This window comes from Nyctereutes procyonoides, unplaced genomic scaffold (assembly GCF_905146905.1).
Source record: "Nyctereutes procyonoides isolate TBG_1078 unplaced genomic scaffold, NYPRO_anot_genome, whole genome shotgun sequence".
Taxonomy (NCBI): domain Eukaryota; kingdom Metazoa; phylum Chordata; class Mammalia; order Carnivora; family Canidae; genus Nyctereutes; species Nyctereutes procyonoides.
Genome location: NW_026575047.1, coordinates 37,936,072 through 37,958,541, shown reverse-complemented (window position 1 = coordinate 37,958,541; position 22,470 = coordinate 37,936,072). Strand labels below are relative to the sequence as shown.

Sequence of the window (22,470 nt, the reverse complement as noted above, 5' to 3'; positions counted from 1 at the left end):
CACACCCAGCTATATTTTGCCTCCTAGTTTAGGGTTGGGCTTGGGATGGAGGATGGGGAGGACTGCTATTGTGGAAGATTGTGGGGAAAGGAGTGGCCAAGAGGCCCCTCCATAAGAAGTTAACTGAGCCTTGTGTCCCTGGCCTGTGTCAGAGAGCCCTTGGTCAAGGGCAGGACTGGCCACTAGAGCACACCCTATCCTGCCAGCTCCCTTCTCAGAGTCTCTCACAGGGCGCTGTGGGTTCCTGCATCAGATTCACACAGCAAGCTTGCTAAAAATGCAGTTTCTCGGGCCCCGCTATAGATATCCTCAATCACAACATCTGGGGAAGGACCCAGAACAACTGCATTTGTAGTAGGCTCTCTGGTGATTGTGATATTCCCAAATCGTAAGGTATTTCCCGAACATTACAGGAAGAGCCTGTGCTGCTTCTGTAGGAAACACACTAGGGATTAGGACTGTGAAGGCAGCTGGTGATAGATTTTTAGAGCTTCACTGCCAACTAATGCATTTTTTCATCCATTCATTCATTTGCTCATTCAATCACTCCCTGTCCTTCAACAAGTGTCTCTTATTCAGTTGTCAAATGTAATTGGTATCAAATAGAACCTCACATCTAAACACTGAGTAGTAGATCTGTAATCCGCTCAAACATCCAGTCGTCCTCCCACCCACTGTCTGGTAAGTGTTGGTTTACTTGGATTAGGAACCAGTCATTGCTGTGGGCTGATTGATCTCAAGTCTCTCTAGTATGTAACTCTTCCTGGTCATTGTTTATCCTTTTTATTTGTTGAAGTCGCTTGATACGTAGAATTTCTTACACTCTAGATTTTGTTGATTTAGCTCCTTTTAGCATGTTCTTCTACTTGTGTGCTTCCCCTAAACTGGTAATTAGATGGAGAGGCTTGGTCAGATTTAGGTGCAATTCTAGAGGGTAGGGCAGGCGAGAAATTCACAGGTGTGCTATGTCTTCCCTTTAGCATCCTATTTGGGGGCACCTGATGTCTGATTAGTAATGTTAAGAGTGGTCCCTGCATTCATTCAGTTGTTTTCTGCCCAATCTATCCTTTGGAAAAGTTTAAAAACTGTATCCGATACCTGTTACCTAGGGATTTTAGCAGCTACCAGTTGTTGCCTAAATCCATGATTTCATTAGAGTTTACAATCAGAGCATTTTGATTCTGTCATTTCTTCATCAGTTGAATTTCTTCTGTAGAGAAGTGGTCATTTCTTCTTGAGTTGGTCCCTAGCATCTTCTAAAGGTCACCAGTGAGGTTTGGGGTTTTTGTTTTTGTTTCTGTTTTGGGAGGGAGGAGTGAGTTTTTTCCAACTACAATTATGAATGTAATTTTTAAAACATATTTTGTATGTTCACCATATTATTTTGGGCATGAGATTGTCTGATTTTGGCCACTGGAAGCCCCTTCAGAAGGTTGGCTCCTGCATCCTTCTGACAAGCCTCTGGGCATATTTGTAGTTTCTTTGCTTTCTGCTCAGACACAATGTTTCCAGTCCATGGAATACACTTCCTGCCCCAGACTTGGAATCAGCTGTTTCTTTAGGGAGCTCCAGGTCCTTTTAGAGGGACATGGTTTTTAGGGATCACAATCTGAGCACTAGGGTAGCTCCCTGCTACTAGATTGGTCCTGCAGACTTCTTTGTTTCACTCAAATATGTTGGTTGAGATGGAGACATTTATTCATTTGATTGAAAAACCTAATTCCGAAGCAAAGTGATTCTGGCGTCGTGTACTTATTGCTGCTTCCACAGAAAAGCCCTGGCTTGCATAGATACTATGTCTGTGCTGTGTGGTGGGCACACTCAGGCACTGTTAAACACCAGGGCTTATGTCAGACTTGGTTCTATCCTGGAGAGCTCATTGGCTGGTTTGGGACCCGCGGTGTACATCTACCCAAAAAGCAGCCCTGGACAGAGAATGAGCTCACCAGAGTTATGGGTGGGAGACCACTCCACTCTTCTGCCCAACAGACCCACATAGTGGGGCAGGAACTTCTGGTTTTCCATGTCTTTCCTGTTCCGTTTCAGTTGGAGAGGAGATTGAGATGACGCCCATGGTGTTTGCTAAGGGTCTGGCTGACTCTGGCTGCTGGGGGGACAAGCTCTTTGGGCGCCTGGTGAGCGAGGAGCTACGAGGGGGTGGACATGGGTATGGCCTTCGGAAGGCCTCCCAGGCCAAGGTCATCTATGGGCTGGAGCCCATCTTCGAGTCAGGCCGCACATGCATCATCAAGGTGTCCAGCCTACTTGTGTTTGGGCCCAGCAGCGAGACTTCTCTCCTGGGTAGAAACTACGACGTCACCATTCAGGTACTGTGTCCCCTCCCCAGTCCCTCTTTCCACTCTGTCTCCTCCCCTCCTTCTGCAGCATGGGTCCTCCACCTAGGAAGCCTGGTGTGGAGGCAGAGGTTGTCTGTGTCCACCTCATGAGGCTCCTGGAACTGTCTGGAGGAGAGCCTGGCTATGTCTTCGGGGCCATAGTTCTCAAAGCATATTTTTATAGCAGAAATCTTTCCTGTTGCTCTCACACATATCTTGTGCAGAGCCTCTGTATGAAATAAAAGAAGAATGACTAGGTGGGGTGGATGGTCTGTGTTCCCCCTACTCGGTGTCTCCCTTGCTCCCCACGGTGAGTATGGCCCCCAGGGCGCTGCCACCTGGGCTCCAGGAAACACAGTTTGGAAACTACTTTGAAAACAAGTCCAGGGATGCCTGGGTGGCTCAGTAATTGAGTGTCTGCCTTCGGCTCAGGTCATAATCCCAGGGTTCCGGGGTCTAGTCCCTCATCAGGCTCCCCACAGCAGAGCCTGCTTCTCCCTCTGCCTCTCTCTCTGTGTGTCTCTCATGAATAAATAAATAAAATCTTTAAAAAACAGAAACAAAACAAGTCCAAAGCCTCTTGTTTTGCAAATGAGAAAACTCAGGTGCAGAGTAGGGAGCAGGGAAGGAGTGAACCCCACCTTTCCCAGACCCAGAATCCTCCTTGCAGTCCCCTGGCAAACTGCCCTCCCACTTAAAGCTGGACATGATGGAGAGCAGCGGAGCTTCCTTGCTGATCAGACTTGGTTCTCTTTAATCCACAGGGATGCAAGATCCAGAACATGAGTCGGGAATACTGCAAAATCTTTGCAGCTGAAGCCCAGGCGGCACCCGGCTTTGGGGAGGTGCCGGAGTAAGTGTGCAGAAAGGGGGACGTGTGCTGTGCAGACCTGTTGACTTAAGTTCTTCTGAGTTGACTGAGTCCTGCCAAGAACAGTGATCTCATGGTCTATCAGGGGCATCCTGAGTTAAGGCCATGTGTACATGGGCCCACAGCTTGGCTCAGTGGTCCCACAAAATCTAGACATAAAAACCTCCAAATAAACTGGCCACTTTAGAAAAGCCTCGGCACTCTGCAGGCTCCGCCCCTAACTCCCCACGCCTGAACTCAGTGTTTGCAGCACAGCAGATTCTCGGGCTCTCTGAAGGTGATGGGGAGGCTAAACTTCTAGGCCAACCAGCTAGGACTCTTCTCTAGCAGGACACTCTTCCCCAGTGTCTGTGTCAGTTTTTGTAGGAGTCAATTATAAATGATAGTTGTTTCCATGTGGAGACCTGAGCTCTCAACTCTTGAACAAAGGGGTCTGGTTGGCACTAAGCATGGTCTGGCCAAATCCTCTCTAGTGTTTCTTTCTGTTTGGCACATACTGGTCTGGGCCCTTCACCCAAACGCAGGGTCCTGCTGGGGCTATAGCACCATTCAGTTCTCATCCCACTGACCTCAGAAAATGGACAGGACTCTGAAGCCAATGGCCTCCATTTCCTTTCCTGAGCTCAGAGGGGAGCTCACCTCCCTTTCTGTCCTTGGGTCTCAGAGCTGAGAATTCCATTCTTGGAACGGCCCTCCTTTCCAATCCAAGTGTGTAGAATTGAGATGGAGGGAGGGGCTCTCTGGGGCCGCACTTCCTGCTCACAGCTGAGTGGAACTGTGTTTAGGATCCTCCCACTGTATCTCATCTACCGGCCTGCAAACAACATCCCCTATGCTACCCTGGAGGAGGACCTGGGCAAGCCCCTGCAGCCTTACTGTTCGCGGGAGTGGGGCTGCGCTGTGGCTCCGGAGGCATCTAGCAACTCCGAGATCAGGCAGAAATGCCAGACCTTCCAGCACTGGCTGTACCTGTGGACAAATGGCAGCTTCCTTGTCACAGATTTGGCAGGTACAAGGGTGTGCGGGTGCGCAAGTACGTGTGCATAAGAGCAGGCTGAGGGAGCGGAGCCCAGATGCTTGCTTGCTAGTCTGCACTGAGCTCTTGTGTTTCCTCTCCTTTGCTTTTCCCAGGAACTTGGGCAGGTGGACCCGGCAGGTGCCATTAATATACACCGGCCTCACCAGCCTCGGCCAGAACGCAGTGGCATCTATAGGAGCACAATCTAGGCCCCAGTTAAAATTGAAAAGGAATTTATTTCAAAAAATATTACATGGGAGCTAAACACCCACAACCAAAATCTTTTCAAAATCTCCCTTCCTTCCTTCCTGGCAGCTTTGCTCTGGACTTTGCTCCTTTTCATACTTCCCAGACTCTCCCTTCATCCTAGCTTACTGGCTTTACAGCCCCTTTTCCCTCCTCCCTTCCCCTTTCCTCTTCTTCCTCCTCTTCCTCCTCCCCCTCCCCCCAACCCTCCTCCTCCTCCTCCATTTTTGTTAGCTTTTTATTATGTAAACCAACTTAGTCTCTGTGACTTCTTATTTCTCTCTCTCCCACTCCTCAGATTTCCCCCCAACAAAGGCCAGCAAGCAGGAAACTTCCTCCTTTCTCTGATCAGTCCTTCCCAGGCCTACTCTCTAACCAGAGCCGGACAGGGTGGAGGAAAGGAGATTTTTTCTGCAGTGGGAGGAGAGGAACTTTGGGACTATCAGACATTAATCTGGTCCCCGATGTGAATTAGTGAGAAAACCAAGGGCCAGAGATAGAGAACTGCTGTAAATGTGCTTTTCATTGGGGTGGACCAGGCAATAAATATGATATATATGACCCCATATATTAGGGGGAAGCTGGTAGCACATTAAACCCATGTCATTCCTTCTGATTGTTGGCTCCATCCATTCAATATTTACCCAATATTGGGAAGGTAAAAAGGTGAATCAGGAATGCTCACTGTCCTCAAGAAGCTGTGAGAAGTGTGCCAGTTTCTAGAATGAGAGGATAATGTGATGCAGTAGAAAGACCTGAGACTCAAAGAAATTCGGCTTCAGTCTACATCTCCTGGCCTTCCAGCTGGTCTCTGTAAACTCAGGGAATTGGACAGGGCGATTCCCTGCATCTCTCTGAGCTCTGCACCCTCTCCCACCTGAGGGGTGACAGTATCATCCCTACGCCCAGACTGGCTGTGAGGACCCAGCAAGGCTGTGGCCGTGAGTGCCTCCTGCAAACTAAAATTCTGTGCAAACGTAAGAGGCCACAGTTACTGGGTTACAGAGTGAAGGATGGCAACCCTGAGCAAGAGATGACAGGGATTAAGGTCTACTGCGTGACCACTGGGCCTCAGACACTGAGCACATCCTGTGATGCTCCCAGTCCCCCTGCAAGTCAGGTGGGCAGCGTTACCCTACTCTGAGAGCTAAGGACCAGAGTTGGTCCTCACAGCTCTAGCTCCAGAAAGGCTGGACCAAAATCAGCCCAGGTGTGCCTGATCTCAAGCCCATGCATGCCCCCTTCTGTCATACACGACACTGAGCCCTGATGGTGAAAGGCAGGTTCCAGAAGGATGTGACCGGACATTGTGGAAGTGGGGAGAAAGGGTCCCATTCTAATGCTGGGATGCTGGGATGCTGGGGTGGACCAGCCAGGGTGGAGAGGCCACTCTCCTGTGCCCATTTTGCCAGGCTCTGTTCTCCCAACACCTTCCCCTAGTCTCGGCTTCTTGGGGTGCGCACCTGCTGCCTGTGTGAGCATGTGGAAGCCAGTCTTAAGTCTCTTTCTGTTGGTCCAGCCTGATTTATGTTTGCATTCCCACCTGCTCTCCCTTGTCTACATAGGCCCCTGGTAAGAGGAAGGAGCAAATGCTAGCTCAAAGCCAGAGGCCAGTCCAGTCCATGGCCTAATGTCATCTAGCAGAGGCAGGATTGCCCAGCTGGGAGAGTTTAGGATCTAGCAGTAAGAACAACTGAACTTTGACTCACTGTGACCACTGAACATAGTCAGTGCTCAGTTAGCAAATGAATGAATCAATGTGACTATGCTCGCCCCTTACCTCTGAGCCTGTCTCCTTGCCTGCAAAAATGGGTTATTATTACTACTAACAACACAGAGATGCCTGCACTGCCTGTGAGCCAGGTTGGAAGTAACCACATGCTCTGAACCCTGCCTGACAAGCTCCCGTCTAGTGATATACCTGTTTTGGAGAGGTGGGGCCCTGAAGCTGGCCCCGGCCGCCTCAGCTTCCAGCTTTGTCTCTTTCCAGGGGTTGATTGGAAGATGACGGATGTGCAGATTGCTACCAAACTGCGAGGGTGAGTGGCTCTCAGGGACAGGGGCCCTCTGAGAATCTTCTTGGGTTGTCCAAGTTCTTCTGGTTCTCCATCCCTAAGGTATTGGGCCTGTTGCCAGATGGTCCCAGTTGCACTGGTGGCCATTTAGCCACGTCCTGGGGGGCCACTGACCCCCATCCACTGTGCCCCTGACCCCAGGTCTGGACCAGCAATACTGACACCTCCACACAGGATCATTGCAACCCTGGACTCCTCTTCCTTCTTGCATGAGAAGGAAACTCATCATGATGCAGATGAGGAAGGGCCCTGGGAATAAAGTGGGGACGTGGAGGCTGCTCTAATTTATACTAACAAGGCAGATCATTCTCACACCAGTGAATGCGGGCATGATGAATTCCTGCATCACTGTGTAATGAGGCCTCAGTTTATTTTTTATTAATTTTTATTTTATTTTTTTTTAAGATTTTATTTATTTATTTATTCGAGAGAGAGAGAGAGAGAGAGAGAGAATGAGAGAGAGGCAGAGACACAGGCAGAGGGAGCAGTAGGCTCCCTGCAGGAGCCCAATGCGGGACTTGATCCGGGACCCCAGGATCATGCCCTGAGTCAAAGGCTCAACCACTGAGCCACCCAGACATCCCTATTTTTTAGTTTTTAAAAGATTTTATATATTTATTTGATAGAGAGGTGGAGGGGAACAGCAGGCAGAGGGAGAGAGAGAAGCAGGCTCCCTGCTGAGCAGGGAACCCAGTGTGGGGCTCGATTCCAGGATCCTGGGTTTATGACCTGAGCTGAAGGCACATGCTTAACTGACTGAGCCCTCCAGTCGCCTGAGGCCACAGTTTATTTTATTTTTTTTTTTAACTTTTATTTATGATAGTCACACACAGAGAGAGAGAGAGGCAGAGACACAGGCAGAGGGAGAAGCAGGCTCCATGCACCGGGAGCCCGACGTGGGATTCGATCCCGGGTCTCCAGGATCGCGCTCTGGGCCAAAGGCAGGCGCCAAACCGCTGCGCCACCCAGGGATCCCCTGAGGCCACAGTTTAGAATTGAGGTTCGGGGTGCTGCCACCTGAGGTAGTGCCCAGCTGGACTCCCCAGCATCCCCGAAAGGGTAGGGCGTGACACTCTGGCCATGACCACCCCACAGTAGGCTCCCTGAGGACTCTCCCTCTGGGCGGGACTCCTGCTCAGCTCTCACTGTTTGGCTGCAGGTACCAGGGCCTCAAGGAGAGCTGCTTCCCTGCCCTGCTGGACCAGTTTGCCTCTTCCCACCAGTGCAACACCTTCTGTGAGATGCTGGGGCTCAAGCCGCTCAAGGGCCCTGAGGCTGCCCACCCTCAAGCCAAGGCCAAAGGCTCTAAGAGTCCATCTACTGGCAGGAAGGGTGGCCAGCTGAGTCCTCAGCCCCAGAAGAAAGGCCTCCCCAGTCCCCAGGGCACCCGGAAGAGTACTCCAAGCTCCAAGGCCACCCCTCAGGCCTCAGAGGCAGTCGCTACCCAGTTATTGGGACAGCCTCCCACCCAAGAGGGTGGCCCCAAGGCCCAGGGCCTGCGGTAGCCCCCACGAGAAGCTGGGGGCCTCCACTCAGCAGCAGACCAACAAGGAAGCAGCTCGAAATGATGGAGACTTTCCTGATACTACAGAACTAACCAGAGAAGGTGCGCTGAGGAGGCGCCACTTGGGGGCCTCTCTGAGTGGCCTCTTTTCAATCCACTCCTCATCAGATGGCTCTTGTGCATGGCACTGCATGACCCTTCCTGGTGCCACTGTCAGCCGGGGCTCCCAGGGCCCAATCCATGTACCTGGCGGCCTAGGCCCTCCTTGAAGTTTACACTGGCCACTGCTGGAGGCTCCCCAAGTCCTCTGCATGAGCTCTGCACCCAGCCCCTCGCCCTGCCAGACCCTGGGGGCACACAAGCCAGCGTTACCCTCTTTCCCTTTGCTCAGCCCTGATCTTTCCCTGTCCTCGGGGCTCCAGGCTTCTTGTGCTGTGTCTGGCCTGGTGACTCTCAGGGAGCCTTTTCTTTCCGGCTACTTGGCCTCACACATCCTGGCTTGTCCTGCAACTAACCTGTCACTGAGCCCAGATGGGGCTCAGGGCCCTTCCAGAGCCTGTCATGTCCTTGTGTGGTGGTCTTTGGTGACGTGTGTTCATACCTCCTTCCCCCAGCACGCAGGCACTCACTCACCTGCTTCCCATCTCCCATCCCCAGTGAGCTGCCTTTCCTTTGCTGCTTCCATGCTTATTCCCTTGCCGAGGCACTTCCCTGGCTGGATTCTGTACCCTACCCACCAGTCCACCCCTCCCCTGCCTCTCTCAGGCTCTCTGCCCATGAGACAAGAGGTGGGTGAGGGTTGTGTCAGCAGCTGTGGCCTGAGAGCAGATGTTGACTCTGAGGGACCTTGTGTTTCATAACAGAAGGAGGTACAGTCACAGTGAAGTTCACATCCCCTCCAGCCTGCGGATGGGGGCCTAGGGGAAGGCACAGGGGAGTTCTAGGAAGGATGCAGCCCACCCATGTGCTGGGGTGAGTGTGTCTCTGTGCCTGGGAATTAGGACCTGGCCCAGCCATTAGCTCTTGATCCTGGGGCTCCAGCTCTGGGGCTTCACCTATGGGCTCCCAAGGAACTGCTGTGCTCGGCCCAGCACCCTGGGTCCTTCCTGAGATCCTCCTTGAGGCCTGGGATGGGATGGGCCTGGTGCTAGCCTGCTCCCCTTGGAATGCAATAAAGGCAGCCACTGTGTACCCTGCTTGCCCTCCATTCATCTGGTGTGGTTGTAGATATATGGAGCCAGGGTTCCCCCTTCCCAGGCAGGTTCTCTGGGGGCATCCTCTAGCCCCTGGGCCCACCACAACAATAAATCCAGGCTTTGGCTCCTGGATGGACATTCAGTCTCAGCCTTTGTGGCCACAGGTACACAGTCTGTGCTGCTTGTACAGTGGGGCTGATGGCCTGTGTGCCTGCAGAAGGGATCTGGGGACTTAGGCCTTCAGAAGAGGAAGACAAAGGAGGGAACCCAGGGAGGAAGAGCAGAGCTAGAGGCTCTGAAGAGATATCCAGTGTCTCTGGTTCTCTCCATTGCAGCAAGGCTGGCCCTGGGGACAGCCAGAGTGTGCCTCCCAGCTACTCACTGGCTGTTTCCTTCTTCCCATGCTGCAGAGGCTTCTCAACAACCTGTGTCACCCCCTGGGGTCTTTCCTTGCCTGACATTTATGCCCTTCCATTCTGACATTTCAGACTTCTCTACCTCCTCTTGTGCTCAGGTGACTCCCCCACTTTTTCTTCCTGCTCCCGTGTGCCCCCAACTCTCAGTCTGCATATCCAGACTGCCTTGGTGAACTGAGAGTTGGAATATTATCTGTTCATTCATCCATCTATTCGGCAGATATATACTGAGCACCTCCTTTATGCCAGACCCCGTGTTGACAGCTTTTGGAGGCAAAATTATATGAGGTAGTCTCAAAAGAGACTTCCCATTAGGTTTCTTGGGTTTTGAGCAACAGAAATGGACTCAGACCCACTTGAGCAAGGAGAAAAGGTTCGTGGGAAGGGTGTTGGGGCAGCTCCTAGAACCAAAGAAATAGCTGAATGATTGGCCTTGAGATGAGTGGGAGCCAGGGCAGATCCAGAGCTTGCCTCCAGGCAGGTCAACACCAACCAGCCACTGGTTCCAGTGGGAAGCCCTTCGCTCAAGATTCAAATTCCTGTCCTAGAGCTCAGGGCATCTTGGAGTGGGACAGAGGTGCTTTCCCAAAGGATGAAGATTCTTACCAGAAGAATGGAGGAGAGGTGGAGGGTGGAAAGAACTTGGTGGCAACAATGAAGATACACACACGCATGCACGCACGCACGCACACACACACACACATACACACTGTTATTCCCACCTGATGTATTACAACTCTCCTGCCTACACCGAAAAGCAAATTCCTCTCTGCTTGGGAAGACCATTCAGGGTCATGTCCAATGACTAAGTCCAGGGGTAGTGACCAGGGCTACCATTCTCCAAAGTCCAGTGTCACTAGTGACACTCTTCCCTCTTCTATCACAATCCTATTGTGAAATTCTGCAACCTGTGAATTAAAATTAACTATATTCAACCACAATTCTTGAACCCAGCAAGAAAGGAAGTATGGGTATAGGCTGGAGTCCATTTCCAGAACAGGTCACAAGGACTAGTGTTTATGACTAGGGACTTGTCTGTTGGAGTGACCCCATGCTTCTGTCCTAAAGCCCAGCTCCTCAATGGCCCTGCCTAGGTGGTGGGTGTTTATTTACCACAGGACATGGAAGCACAGGAAGCACTCTTGGAATCCCCCAACTCTTGTCCCCCTTTCTATGCAACAGCAATCATATTTTCCCTGGATAGGGTTAATCATCCTGCCACTCCCATGTCCTCTTGCTGTGTGATGCTCAGAGCTATAAGGAGCCTGAAGTAGCCAGGTGTGCCTCAGCTTCCAATTCACTTATTACCATGACATTTTGAAGATGTGTCTCCTTGGAGACTAAAACCTTTGTATCAGCCTGGTCCCCGGCCTTAGATGTGTGAAAGGCATTGAGATGTAGTGATAGCACGCCCCTCTCCAACGTGCACTCCAGCTGGTAAGGGCAAATGAGCACCATAAGATGTTTGCAGTTCAGAGCTTGTGCTACAGCCTGTGGCTCTGACCCAACCTGTCAAGGTGCTGTTTCTCAGCTAACACCCTCACTGAGTTTTCAGCAAACCCTTGCACCATATTATGGAGCTGACTGCTACTGGACTGTGGGGATCCTGGCAAGATGAGTAAATGTCATAGGCGTCAACACATTACTTTACTTTTGCTGTAGAGTGCATTCTTTGGTTGGATGCACTATGTGGGGATACCACAGTGATGTGTACAGCATATGATAAGTCCATGGATATTGATGGTGGGAGAGGCATGATGGGTAAGGAGAGCAAATCCAAATCTGGATGAAGGGCCATAGTGGTTAAGACAGATTCCTGCTCTCTTTAAGTGATAGGTGTAGGCTGAGGGGAGCCTCAGCCACAGGGCAGGAGGAGGCAGCATGGAAGAATGAAGAACTCACACACATGGCCTGCCTGTGACTTCAGAGGCCTACCCTGGAGCATCCCCTTGAAGATCTGGCAGATCATGGGGACTGGTAGGAGAACCATTTGTATTAAAGGTTCTTCCAACTGGAGTACCCTCACTTGCTCTAGGCTCAACCCCAAACTGGTGGCCTTCTAGGTCAGTCAGTATATGGGTTGGAACAAGGATTTTAATCCTTAAAATTACATTTTTGCCTGGAATTGGGTCTTAGTGGTAAGGGACTCAAAATGTGGTAATTTGTTCTACATTATGGAGGAAATATTCTGACCTGATCAGACCCTTCAACCTCTAGGAACTTTATCAAGACCTTTTTTTTTTTTTTTTGCATTTTCACATGATTTATTTCCCACCTCTGACTCATATATGTCTTATCAAGGCATCTAGGGAAGGTGCTGACTCCAGGCTCTATAAGCATGATGCCATCAGTGTGAGGGAACACTGTGGTGGTAAGGGAGTGTAGTGTCCTGTGAGCCAGGTTGTGGCACAGAGCTGGACAGCTAAGACACTCTATACTGCTGCAGGCCAGGTGAAGATGAACTGTTTCTGAAGTTTTTTCTCTCATCAAAATAGAAGAAAAAAATGAGTTCACTAGATCAAAGCATTCATACCAAGTGTGAGGAGCTGGATGAATTTGCTTTAGCAAGGAGATCATCTCTGGAACAGCACCTGCAATTGGAGATATCACTTTTTTTTAAACGTTTTTTTTCTTTTTTTTTAAATTTTTATTTATTTATGATAGGCACACACACAGAGAGAGAGAGGCAGAGACACAGGCAGAGGGAGAAGCAGGCTCCATGCACCGGGAGCCCAACGTGGGATTCGATCCCGGGTCTCCAGGATCGCGCCCTGGGCCAAAGGCAGGCGCTAAACCGCTACGCCACCCAGGGATCCCAGATATCACTTTTTAAAACAGCAATCCAGAGACCTGGTGTTTTGCACTGGCCAAACTGAGCTGTGGTAGGAATCACCATGACTTCACTCCCAAGTCTTTGATAGTTACACTAATTTCTACATTCCCCCTAGAAATACGGTTCTACTTTTGATTTACCATTTTGGTGGGGAGGGCACCGCCCTCCCTAATGGCTTGTACTTGTCCTATCCTACTATGGTCCCTTCTATCCCACATTTCAGAGCGTCATTGTGGGAAGGATGCCTCTTTCAAAATATATCCATTTCAGCTATTCACTCAAAATAATCCTTGGTTGGCTTTGAGATTCCACTGTGTCTACTGTGGTACAAATTTGATCTATTAATCATCCCCATTGGTTGGCAGATTGCTTGCTTTTCTATTGTCCCCAGAAATTGGACTTAACTTGGAGCCAGTATCCTACAGATCTCCTCTCCCCATGTTTGGATATTTTTCTTTTCCTTATATAATTCCCAGATAAACGGACATGGATCCCTTTGGGGAAGGCCAAGGAAGGTTCACCCTATATATTAAGTATTAAAATAAGGTTTCCTTTCAAAGACATTTGACTTTCTCTTTATCAAGGGTCTGGAAATTAGTGGGAGATGTTGACTCCACCTTGGCAGCTTGAGACAGACCTGATGCCCAACCAGAAGTCTTTAGTTATGGTTATAACTAGGTAATATCTTAGGGACTGTCTGGCCTTCTTCATTCCTGGGACCCAGTGATTAATTAGCCACAGCTAGAGGTCTGGTTTCCATGCCTCTATGGAAATGACTCCTTCCATGACTATTTTGATGACTCCTCTGCTGCTGAGATCAGGTTGCTTATTTTCATAGCCCCTCTTCCAACCAGCATTCCAGGCCTAGAGAGGAAAGCCAGCAGAGCCTCACCCATTTATTTCTCATGGCAAGGAGTAAGACCATCTTCTGGGTCCTGTCAGAGGACAGTAAGAGGGTGGAGGGACTGGATGCATGCAAGGGACCCAATAAAGCATTCTTTTCTCCTGAAATCTGTGAGTTCCTGCTTTCTTGGATATATGGTCTTTTTAATATAATTTAGCATGGGTCAACATTTGGTCTAGGTTTGTATTATTCACCCCCACTCAATGATAAAAACTGTACCTAGCTGTTTGAGCTTCTGCATTAGATATAGACTCTCTGGTGAGCAAACATTAATAAATATCACTTGAAGCAATTATATTCCACCTATTTTGGTCAAACAGCCTTTAAAAAGTTTCCATAAATTTTCCCTATAGTTTTTAACAATGTGTATCAGCTAGTGCATACAGTTTCTTCCAAGTGTAACTCTTTTTCCTGGTCTGATTCTGCTCCTGAGCTATGTTGAGTATGGATTCTGGTTATTGGCAGCTCAACAGTGTTATGTGGGACAGGGTCTGTGTCTCAATTTTGTAACTTGATGCTGTCAGTACCCTTGAGCTATAAAACTCAGGAAGGTTCTCTCATTTACTTATGAGAAAATGGGGTTTGGGCACCAAAACCCCACCTCACTAATTTTTAATGAGACATTTAACCATCCAGGAGACTAAAAAGCAAATTCTTCCCTTATCCTTCTAGAAGGAAAAATTCAAGGGAAACCAAATGACCCAGAAGTTGTTTGGCAAGCTTAAAACAAGTGAAACAAACTTCAGTGCAAATCCAGCTTTCCTAGCCAGAGGAGTTGGAGCTTGTTGCTTAAATTCCCTGAGCTGAGCTGCCTCATTGTTGCTTAAATCCTTTTATTAGTACTTATAGACCGCTTATCATATGTGACAATTATATGTTCTAGGTACACAATAGTGAACAAAACAGACATAGATTCCTCCCCCAAAGAGCTTACAGTCTAGTAGGAGGAATGAACATTAAACAAATACACCAATAAATGCATAATGGCAAATATATATGTTAAGTACCACAAAAGCAGAAGAATGGAAGAGAATACCAGCAGGGCGTGGGACCCAGATTAGACTGGGGCTCTCAGGAGCCAATCTGAGGGCATTGATACTTGAGCTGAGATCTGAAGGGTGTTGGCCAGAGAACGGGGAAGAGGAAGAGTGTACCAGGCAGAGGAAACAATCCATGCAAGGGTTCTGTGTTAGGTTGTAACTGAGGGACGGAATGAACGCTCAGGTGCATAGTGCATGGTAAATAAGACTGTGGCATTGCAATACGAGGTTCAGAGATGCGCAGGGCTAGACCTTGGAAGGACGTTTGCACTGAACCCCAAGAGCAGTGGTGCATCAGTTAGGATCAGCTGTTACTGGAAAAAATAATAGAGAAGCGCTCATATGACAATAGTGTTAAGGAGACAGGGTTATTTCTTCCACAGGAAGAAGTCTGTAGGCATTAGGAAATCTGGACATGGCCCACCGAGGGCTGACATGGCAGCTCTAGGATATTGTCAAAGCCAAGGCTCTTCTGGATCTCTGCTCTGCCCTGCTAACCCAAGTGGTAGCAACTGACCCCAAGTGCAACGTCAAGAATGGTAGTCTGCCTTATAAAACCACTGTCAAACAACACAGAGCTGAATCTTCACTGTATATAGATAGTAGAGTCAACAGAGAATGCCAAAAGTTGAAAATAAAAAATAGTGTCTATATGTTTTTATCTATCAATCCTCTATCTATCCATCCACCCATCTATCCAGCCATTTATCTATCACTCATCTATTTTATTTATGGAGATTGCTACCAGAAGTGAATAACAAGAAGAGTCTGTCTGTAGATGGGGTATGGGTGGGGCTGGTCTCTGGGTTTCCTGGCTCTGGTCTCCCTGAGACTGTCCAGGGTAATTTTCCTTTAGATTTCCTTTATTGGTCATTTATGTGGTTCTTACTTGAAACAAAAATTACTACAGAAGGACACCCACTCCTTCTGCTTCAGGAACCAGCTATCAGAAATTGGGTCATATCCCATTCAACCAGGCAAATTTGAGCTCCATTGTTTATTTACAATGGCAAATATGAGGTTGATGGAATTCAGCCTTCAGGAGTATCTATCTTCAGGAGGTTTGGTTGTATGGCTGGAGCCAGCTCAGGGCATGAGGTCCTGGAACTCAGGAGGCCCCGTCCTCTGGCCTCAGAACGGATATGGCCCGCAAATGGCTCTTTCCTATTATTTCCAAAAGGTACTAAGGAGCAGCAGCTGTTATACACTTGGCCTCAGGGGACATGGCACACATGCTGATGAAGGGACGCTCCTGGCACTTGTAGCACATACCCAGATGGTAGAGTTATAGCAGGAGATGAGTCTATGGATTCCTGGCCTGACGTCATGGTCTAGTCAACTGCTCTGGCAGCTGGCTTTTTTAATGACTTGAATGGTAAGTACATCCAGGTCCAGTATGAGATGTGCCCCTGAGGATTCAACTGGCTGTTGTCATTGTTGACCAAACTAAACACCCTGGTTTCATACTAAATCTCCTTGGTTCCAACAAACCCCCATGAGAATGCTAATTGGATCGAGGCTGCAGACAAACCCAGGGTCCTGAGACCCCTCTGAGTCAGGCAGAGTACCTATGGAAAAGAGACTCTGTTTTGGCATGGTCCCATGGCTGGAGTAATCCCCAGTAGCCTGCACCCTGCATCCAGCAGGTGGGAGTGAGGAGGGCCAACAGAGCTAATGGCTTTGCAGTGGATGCTTCTGGTGTCCTGTTCTGGCCCCCTTTACTGTGGGGCCCCATCTCCCAAGTTCTGTGAGTTAGTTAGCTCACGGCTGCCTCTTATCCGAAGAATTGTCCTGAGTCAAGTGGAAGCCGCTTCACCTGGGGAGGTAAAACATCTCCTAATCCCTTTGCCAGTCCTTAGCCCATGACTGACTGGCCTGGCCTCAAGGTATGACTAACCTATGGGCAAGTTTGTGTTCCAGAATTTTCCTGTGGAATCCACCGAAAGCCAGACTCTAGTTAAGACCACACTCTTGCTTTTCACCCCTGCCTTATTCTGTATCCCTTACTTCCCTTCTACCAAGAGCACCCCCTATCCTCATAAATCACCTGAACAAGAATCTCCATCTCAGGCTAAGGAATGAATGTACCTGACACTCAGGTGTCCTGCTGTATAGACTCTGTCATTGCAAGAAGAATTTCATTGGTGCTCTTCCTTTCTATCAGGGCAAAATGTATGTTCTTGGGGCAGTTGGAGTCAAATTACTCAGATTATACAGGTGATTGCTCAGTAGATCAGCTCCCGCAGAATTTGGGTCCTACTCAGGAAGTTGCTCAGAGACACAGTATCCCAGATTTCATGGGTCTGAACCAGAGAACATACAATTCACAGCCATCAGGTTTAAGTGTGGGTCCAGAATCCATCATCTGTCTGCCAAGTAGCTGGTGAGGTGGAAACATGGGGTGGACAGCTTGAGTACCAGCCCAGAACTCCTAAATACGAACAAGTAGCATAGTGGTCCATGGTTCTACTTCGGGCTGTTCAACTTCTCAATGGTTGCTCTATTTACAGCATTGGTTCCTCCATCATACACCTCCATGGAGGACAGCTGGAGGGAAATGGTGACCAGTACCTACCTCCTTGGGTCATTGTAGCCGTTAATTGAGACCATGCAGGTAGAGCTCTTAGCACAGCCTGGGACATGCCAAGCTCTTAGATGTGTAGCTTTCAGCTGGTACTATTATTGTCACCATCGCTTCAAACTATAGGATCCATCTCAGGGCCACTCACATGCTGATCTTCTCCCAGGTAGGAGACCCTGGTGTTTCCCCCTTCCCTCAAGATGGGGTAGCTAACACAAAATCCCTACCCCTACCCCTGACAACCATCTTTCCAACTCTCATCCCATGGGAGACAGTCAGCACTGCCTCCTGACCCACAAGCTGGATGATGTTCAGCTCTTTTTTTTTTTAATTTATTTATTCATGAGAGACACACAGAGAGAGACAGAGACACAGGCAGAGGGAGAAGCAGGCTCCCCACAAGGAGCCTGATGTGGGACTAGATCCCGGATCCCAGGATCATGCCCTGGGCCAAAGGCAGACACTCAACCACTGAGCCATCCAGGTGTCCCATGATGTTCAGCTCTTGTGATGGGGTCAGGCTATCCACAAACCCCCGTGGTAATGGAGCGAAGACAATTGGACACAGCCTTTGGAATAATGAAACTTGCTTCTACAGGCATAGTGAAGTGGAAAGGAAATGTTTCAAAATGAGTCATGGTGTGTAACTGGCAGGTCTACACAGGAAGAACGGTTGGTGCAAGTCAGAGGAGAGTCAGAAATGAGGCTATATCTTTCATTCTATAGTTCCATGTTATCGGTGGAAACTCACCTGGGTTGAGGGAGACAAGATATGCCTGGAAAGTTTCAATGTCTAGATGTGACACTCAGAGGTGTTCAGTTTTAGTCTTCCTAACAATTGTATGTAATTTATGATTACTCACTGATCAATACCTTTCCTACAGACACTACTAGTCTGTGGTAGATTCATTTCATTGGCTGCTCCCAGAAGGCATAAAGTCCTCCTCGTGGAAACTTCTATAAAAATATCAGCCTTGGGGCACCTGGGTGGCTCAAATTGGTTAAGCATCTAACTTTTGATTTTGGCTCAGGTCATGATCTCAGGGTCCTGGGATGGAGCCCCATGTCAGGCTTCACACTCAGAGGGGAGTCTGCTTGTCCCTCTCTCTCCCTCTCCTTCTGCACCCCCACTCCCTGCTCTCTCTCAAATAAATAAATTAAAAATCTTTTCTTTTTTTAATCAGGTTTTTCTCTGAAGCTCGGTGGATGTCACATTGGACCACTTCTCTGATGGGGAGAGGAGACAACAACAAAGGACTTATTTTTGCCTATGTAATTAGCTTCTCAACTGTGACTCAGTATCAGCTCTGGGCTAACAAGGCAATGCAGATCCTAATTATTAGCACCCCCCCAGCCCCTGCCAATGGCTCATGGAAACCTCAGAGGGAGGATATAGCCTTTGGTATAAAACCCACCAAAGCCAGGGACATTCATCTTTAAACCCAACTGGATGACATTAATTATTACCTAGCTTGGTCTGTAGAACATCTAAATCTTGACTTGGATCCAAATGAAAAGGAAACATCTCAGTCTCTCATTATGTAAGAAGCTGATACGAGATGGAGGGCAAGAGGGAGAGAACGTAAAACAACAAGGGAAACAGACTTCACAAAGGAGCAACCAGTTCAATATTTGGAGACCGTAATCTCTTCACTGTTTAGGGAAATGTCCCCCTGCCTGGTGGCCTTGGGCCAGCCTGGGTGTGGGACCAGGTGTCCTCTTACCTGCCCTTTATGGTGGCTGAGACAGAGGAGCTCCAGAGTCATCCTTTTGTTTTTTGTTGGATAATGGCCATTTGTGCCCATCTGTTCCCAATGAATAGCCAGGGGCAAGGCGTGGACTATATCAGGGGGCCCTTGGAGGGTCATGCCAAGCCAGTTAGGGTAGTGGTGGGTCAGGATGGTCAGGGGGAAGGGTTTTGGTCTTTGGGGCATTGGATTGCTCTTTCCCTTGGGAACACCTGGACTTGCTTTACAGGTGCTAGGAAGAACACTGTGCTGTAAGTCTTGGGAGAGTCCATTCCTAAATTTATAAAACTTATATGAGTTATAACTAAAGAAAATAAAAGCCTAAGCTATTTCTTCAGCTTTTGTATTTTGCCCTATGTCATCAGAATTTGTATGTGCTTTTGAGTTTAGAATATTTCTGCTATGACTAGAGGAAGCCCATCTTTCAATGACCCAAATAAGAAAGGAAACATCGTTTTGGATTAGTGGATGTCCTTTCTGTCAATTGGCCAAGGTTTAAGTGACAGAAGCAGGTTTAGGAGAAAAGTATGATAAGCTCATGTTTATGGAACCTGCCAGCAAGAGCCTCTCTTTTTGTCTACTGCTTGCACACAGGAAACCGAGCCACAGAAGAGACTCATCTGCAAAGAGCTGAGAACAGGTGTGAGCAAAATCATGTGAAGAAAGTAAAGAGATTGTTGAACATCCCTTCTGATAATATCTGCCTCTGACAGTTCCGAATGGTTCGCTCACCACCTCTACAAACATTCTCTTTATTCTCTCAGCGCCTGGCAAGGAGAAGGGATTCTCTTCTACTCTGGGGCCAAGAATTCCCCTGAAACAGGAAGTGGCCCCAGAGAACTGAAACCAGAAACAGGTGTGTGGTTGCCTCTGAGGAGTGGAACAGGGGTGGGAGAGGTGGAGCAGGTTCTTCATTATAAATCCTTCTTCTTTTTCTTCTTCCTCCCCCTCTTCCTCCTCCTCTTCTCCTTCTCCTTCTTCAAGATTTTATGTATTTATTCATGAGAGACACAGAGAGTGGAGACATAGGTAGAGGGAGAAGCAGGCTCCTCGCAGGGAGCCCGATTCGGGACTCAATCCCAGGACCCAGGATCACAACCTGAGCCTAAGGCAGACGCTCAACCACTGAGCCACCCAGATACCCCATTATAAATCCTTTTAAGTGCTATTTTGTTTCGATTGGAAAGGAGATATACACACACATACACATATCCACACACACACGCATATATACATATACACACTGATATGAGAAAGCAGATAGATGAGATAGATATGGTCCTCACCTCTGCCTTGGACCCAGTGCCCCACCCCTATCCCAGCTTAGTCCTGGGTCTCTCTCCACCAACCCTGTGGGTGGGACAGGCCTCAGAGACCATCTCCTCAGGAAACAGGCACACAGAGGGTCAGGGGATAGCTGAGGTCACTCAGCTAGATGGCATACAGCCAGGATCCCCAAGGTCCTTCCACTCCAGGTCTTTCTCTGGGGTGGAGGAGAGGGGTGGGGGTGCTCATCCCAATCTATCCAGCCTCCCAACCACCATTCTGTGGCTCTCAGTCAAATTCCACCAAGCATTTGATTTGGCTTCTGGGATCCAGGATCACTTGAGGGATCTGGGGTCTCTCCTTGAGGGGAGCAGCAGGGGAGAAACTCAGAGGAGAGCAGTATCAAGATATCCCCAAGATGGGCCCTATGACAGTGGTGACACCTGCCAGCCTGGCCGTGCCATGCTCTCTGCCAAAAACTTCACCTGCTTTAGTTCATTGAATCCCTCACAAATATTTATTGACGGGGTAGATACTATTATCTACCTTGTCAACTTGAAAGAAACAAGTTAACTTGCAGAGTCAGAACTGAATCTAGACCTTTAAGCTCTAGCTCAGTGTTTAAACCATGACATGCAGCCTATGAAACCCGTTTCTTAGATCAGGGCACACAAAAACATCAAGGGCTTCCGGTGCAACATAGGGAATGTTCTGAAGCAAACTTGGCTGCTGCTGGGTGTGCTGTTTCCTCCCCCCCTTCCCTCTTGGCACCAAAGAAACCAAGAGAGGAGGGCACAGGCAAGGAGGGAGGGGAAAGGGGGAGGCAGAGGGGGAGGGGAAGAGACTAGGAGCGGGCAAAAGCAGAGAAGCAGGTGCAACCTCACTGCAGCTTGACAAGGCCCTCTGCCAGGACGGCTCCAAGCCCACCCCTGGGTGGAGGAGGGGGCTGCCCACAGAGGTGGGCCATCCCTTAGGATAAGCCAGGTGACACCACAGACCGACGTTGAGTTTACGATCAAGGAAGCACAGGGTCCTGGCAGAGTGAGCGGTGCAGGGTGCGGATCTCTGCCCCATTTTGCAAAAAAGCTGGTGTAGCATGAGCCTCCTTTGTAAAATGTGTAACATAAAGGAAAAGTCTGTGGAACAGTCTGCAAACTCAGTGCTTGACTCCCGGGGGCGCTGTCCAGAGGGTTTTTTTTTTAAAGATTTATTTATTTATTTATTTTTTATTTATGATAGACATAGAAAGAGAGGCAGAGACACAGGCAGAGGGAGAAGCAGGCTCCATGCCAGGAGCCTGATGCAGGACTTGATCCCGGGACTCCAGGATTGCACCCTGGGCCAAAGGCAGGTGGGAAACCACTGAGCCACCCAGGGATCCCCCAGAGGGATTTTTAACTCGCAGTGTTCTGTGTATCTGTACACAATGTTTCAGGAAGCAGGTGTAAGGCTTTCATAATCAGAGGGATGGACAAAAAAAGTTTTCAAGGGCGAAGGGCACCCCCACTCTCCATCCATCAACCTCTCCAAACTTCTAGAACAACCAGTGTACGCAGGTAATCCCACAGCCTGTGTTCCCAAGAAATGTTTATGCATCATTCGGGGTTTTGTCCTGAGCGCGTGTGATTAATTATTAAAGAGTTGTCGTCCACCCTGTCAGAATAGTTTAATGTTTAGTTGGAGGACTGAAACTCAAGTATTTGTCCCTTGACTTTGCACACTGTTGCTTAGGTGTCAGTTAAAAAAATAATAAAAAAAAACTATTACACGGTATGTTAACTAAGTGGAATTTAAACAAAACCTTGAAATAAAAAGATAAATGGAAGAAAGAAAAAAGAAAAGAAAGGCAGGAAGGAAGGGAGGGAGGGAGGAAAAAAAAACTATTACACGGTATGTTAACTAAGTGGAATTTAAACAAAACCTTGAAATAAAAAGATAAATGGAAGAAAGAAAAAAGAAAAGAAAGGCAGGAAGGAAGGGAGGGAGGGAGGCAGACCTAGTGATTTTATTCTGTTGTTCTGACTTTATTGAGGCTTAGACTTGAAAGGCCGTGGCGGTTCATGACAGCTACTCTGCTTTCCTTACCTTCCAGCACGGGGAAAACAGGCTGCTGTCATAATCACTGATTCCATGAGGCAGGGAGGCTGGTAAGATGCAAAATGATCCTACAGCCTGGGGAGCCTCCAGGGCGAGGCCGGGGTGGGGATAACATAGGGTAAGAATAGTAAAGACGGGCTTCCTGGAAGAGGTGGGCCTGTGTAGGAGCAGGGGAGAAGCGAGAGGAGGGCTTCTCGGAGGAGGAAGGCCCATTCTAAGGCAGGAGCCCACTGGCCCTGTTTTCCCTGAGAGGAGTTGGGGTCCCTGTGCCGGCTGTGGTCCTGGACTCTAGAAGGGGGGCTGGACGGAGCTGGAGGGGGGAAGCCCAGCCTACTCGGG

General features: G+C 48.8%; 1 protein-coding gene across 1 annotated transcript in view; it reads left to right on the top strand.

Annotated features, from left to right (window-relative positions):
- Positions 1-13,585, top strand: part of ALPK3 (alpha kinase 3) — a 55,355-nt gene extending 41,770 nt beyond the window's left edge. The window contains exons 10-14 of the mRNA XM_055326609.1: positions 2,047-2,327; positions 3,101-3,189; positions 3,993-4,216; positions 6,462-6,510; positions 7,706-13,585. Coding sequence (XP_055182584.1) covers positions 2,047-2,327; positions 3,101-3,189; positions 3,993-4,216; positions 6,462-6,510; positions 7,706-8,051 — 989 coding nt within the window. The 3' untranslated portion in view covers positions 8,052-13,585. The remainder of the gene's footprint in view (positions 1-2,046; positions 2,328-3,100; positions 3,190-3,992; positions 4,217-6,461; positions 6,511-7,705) is intronic.
- Positions 13,586-22,470: the final 8,885 nt, after the last annotated feature.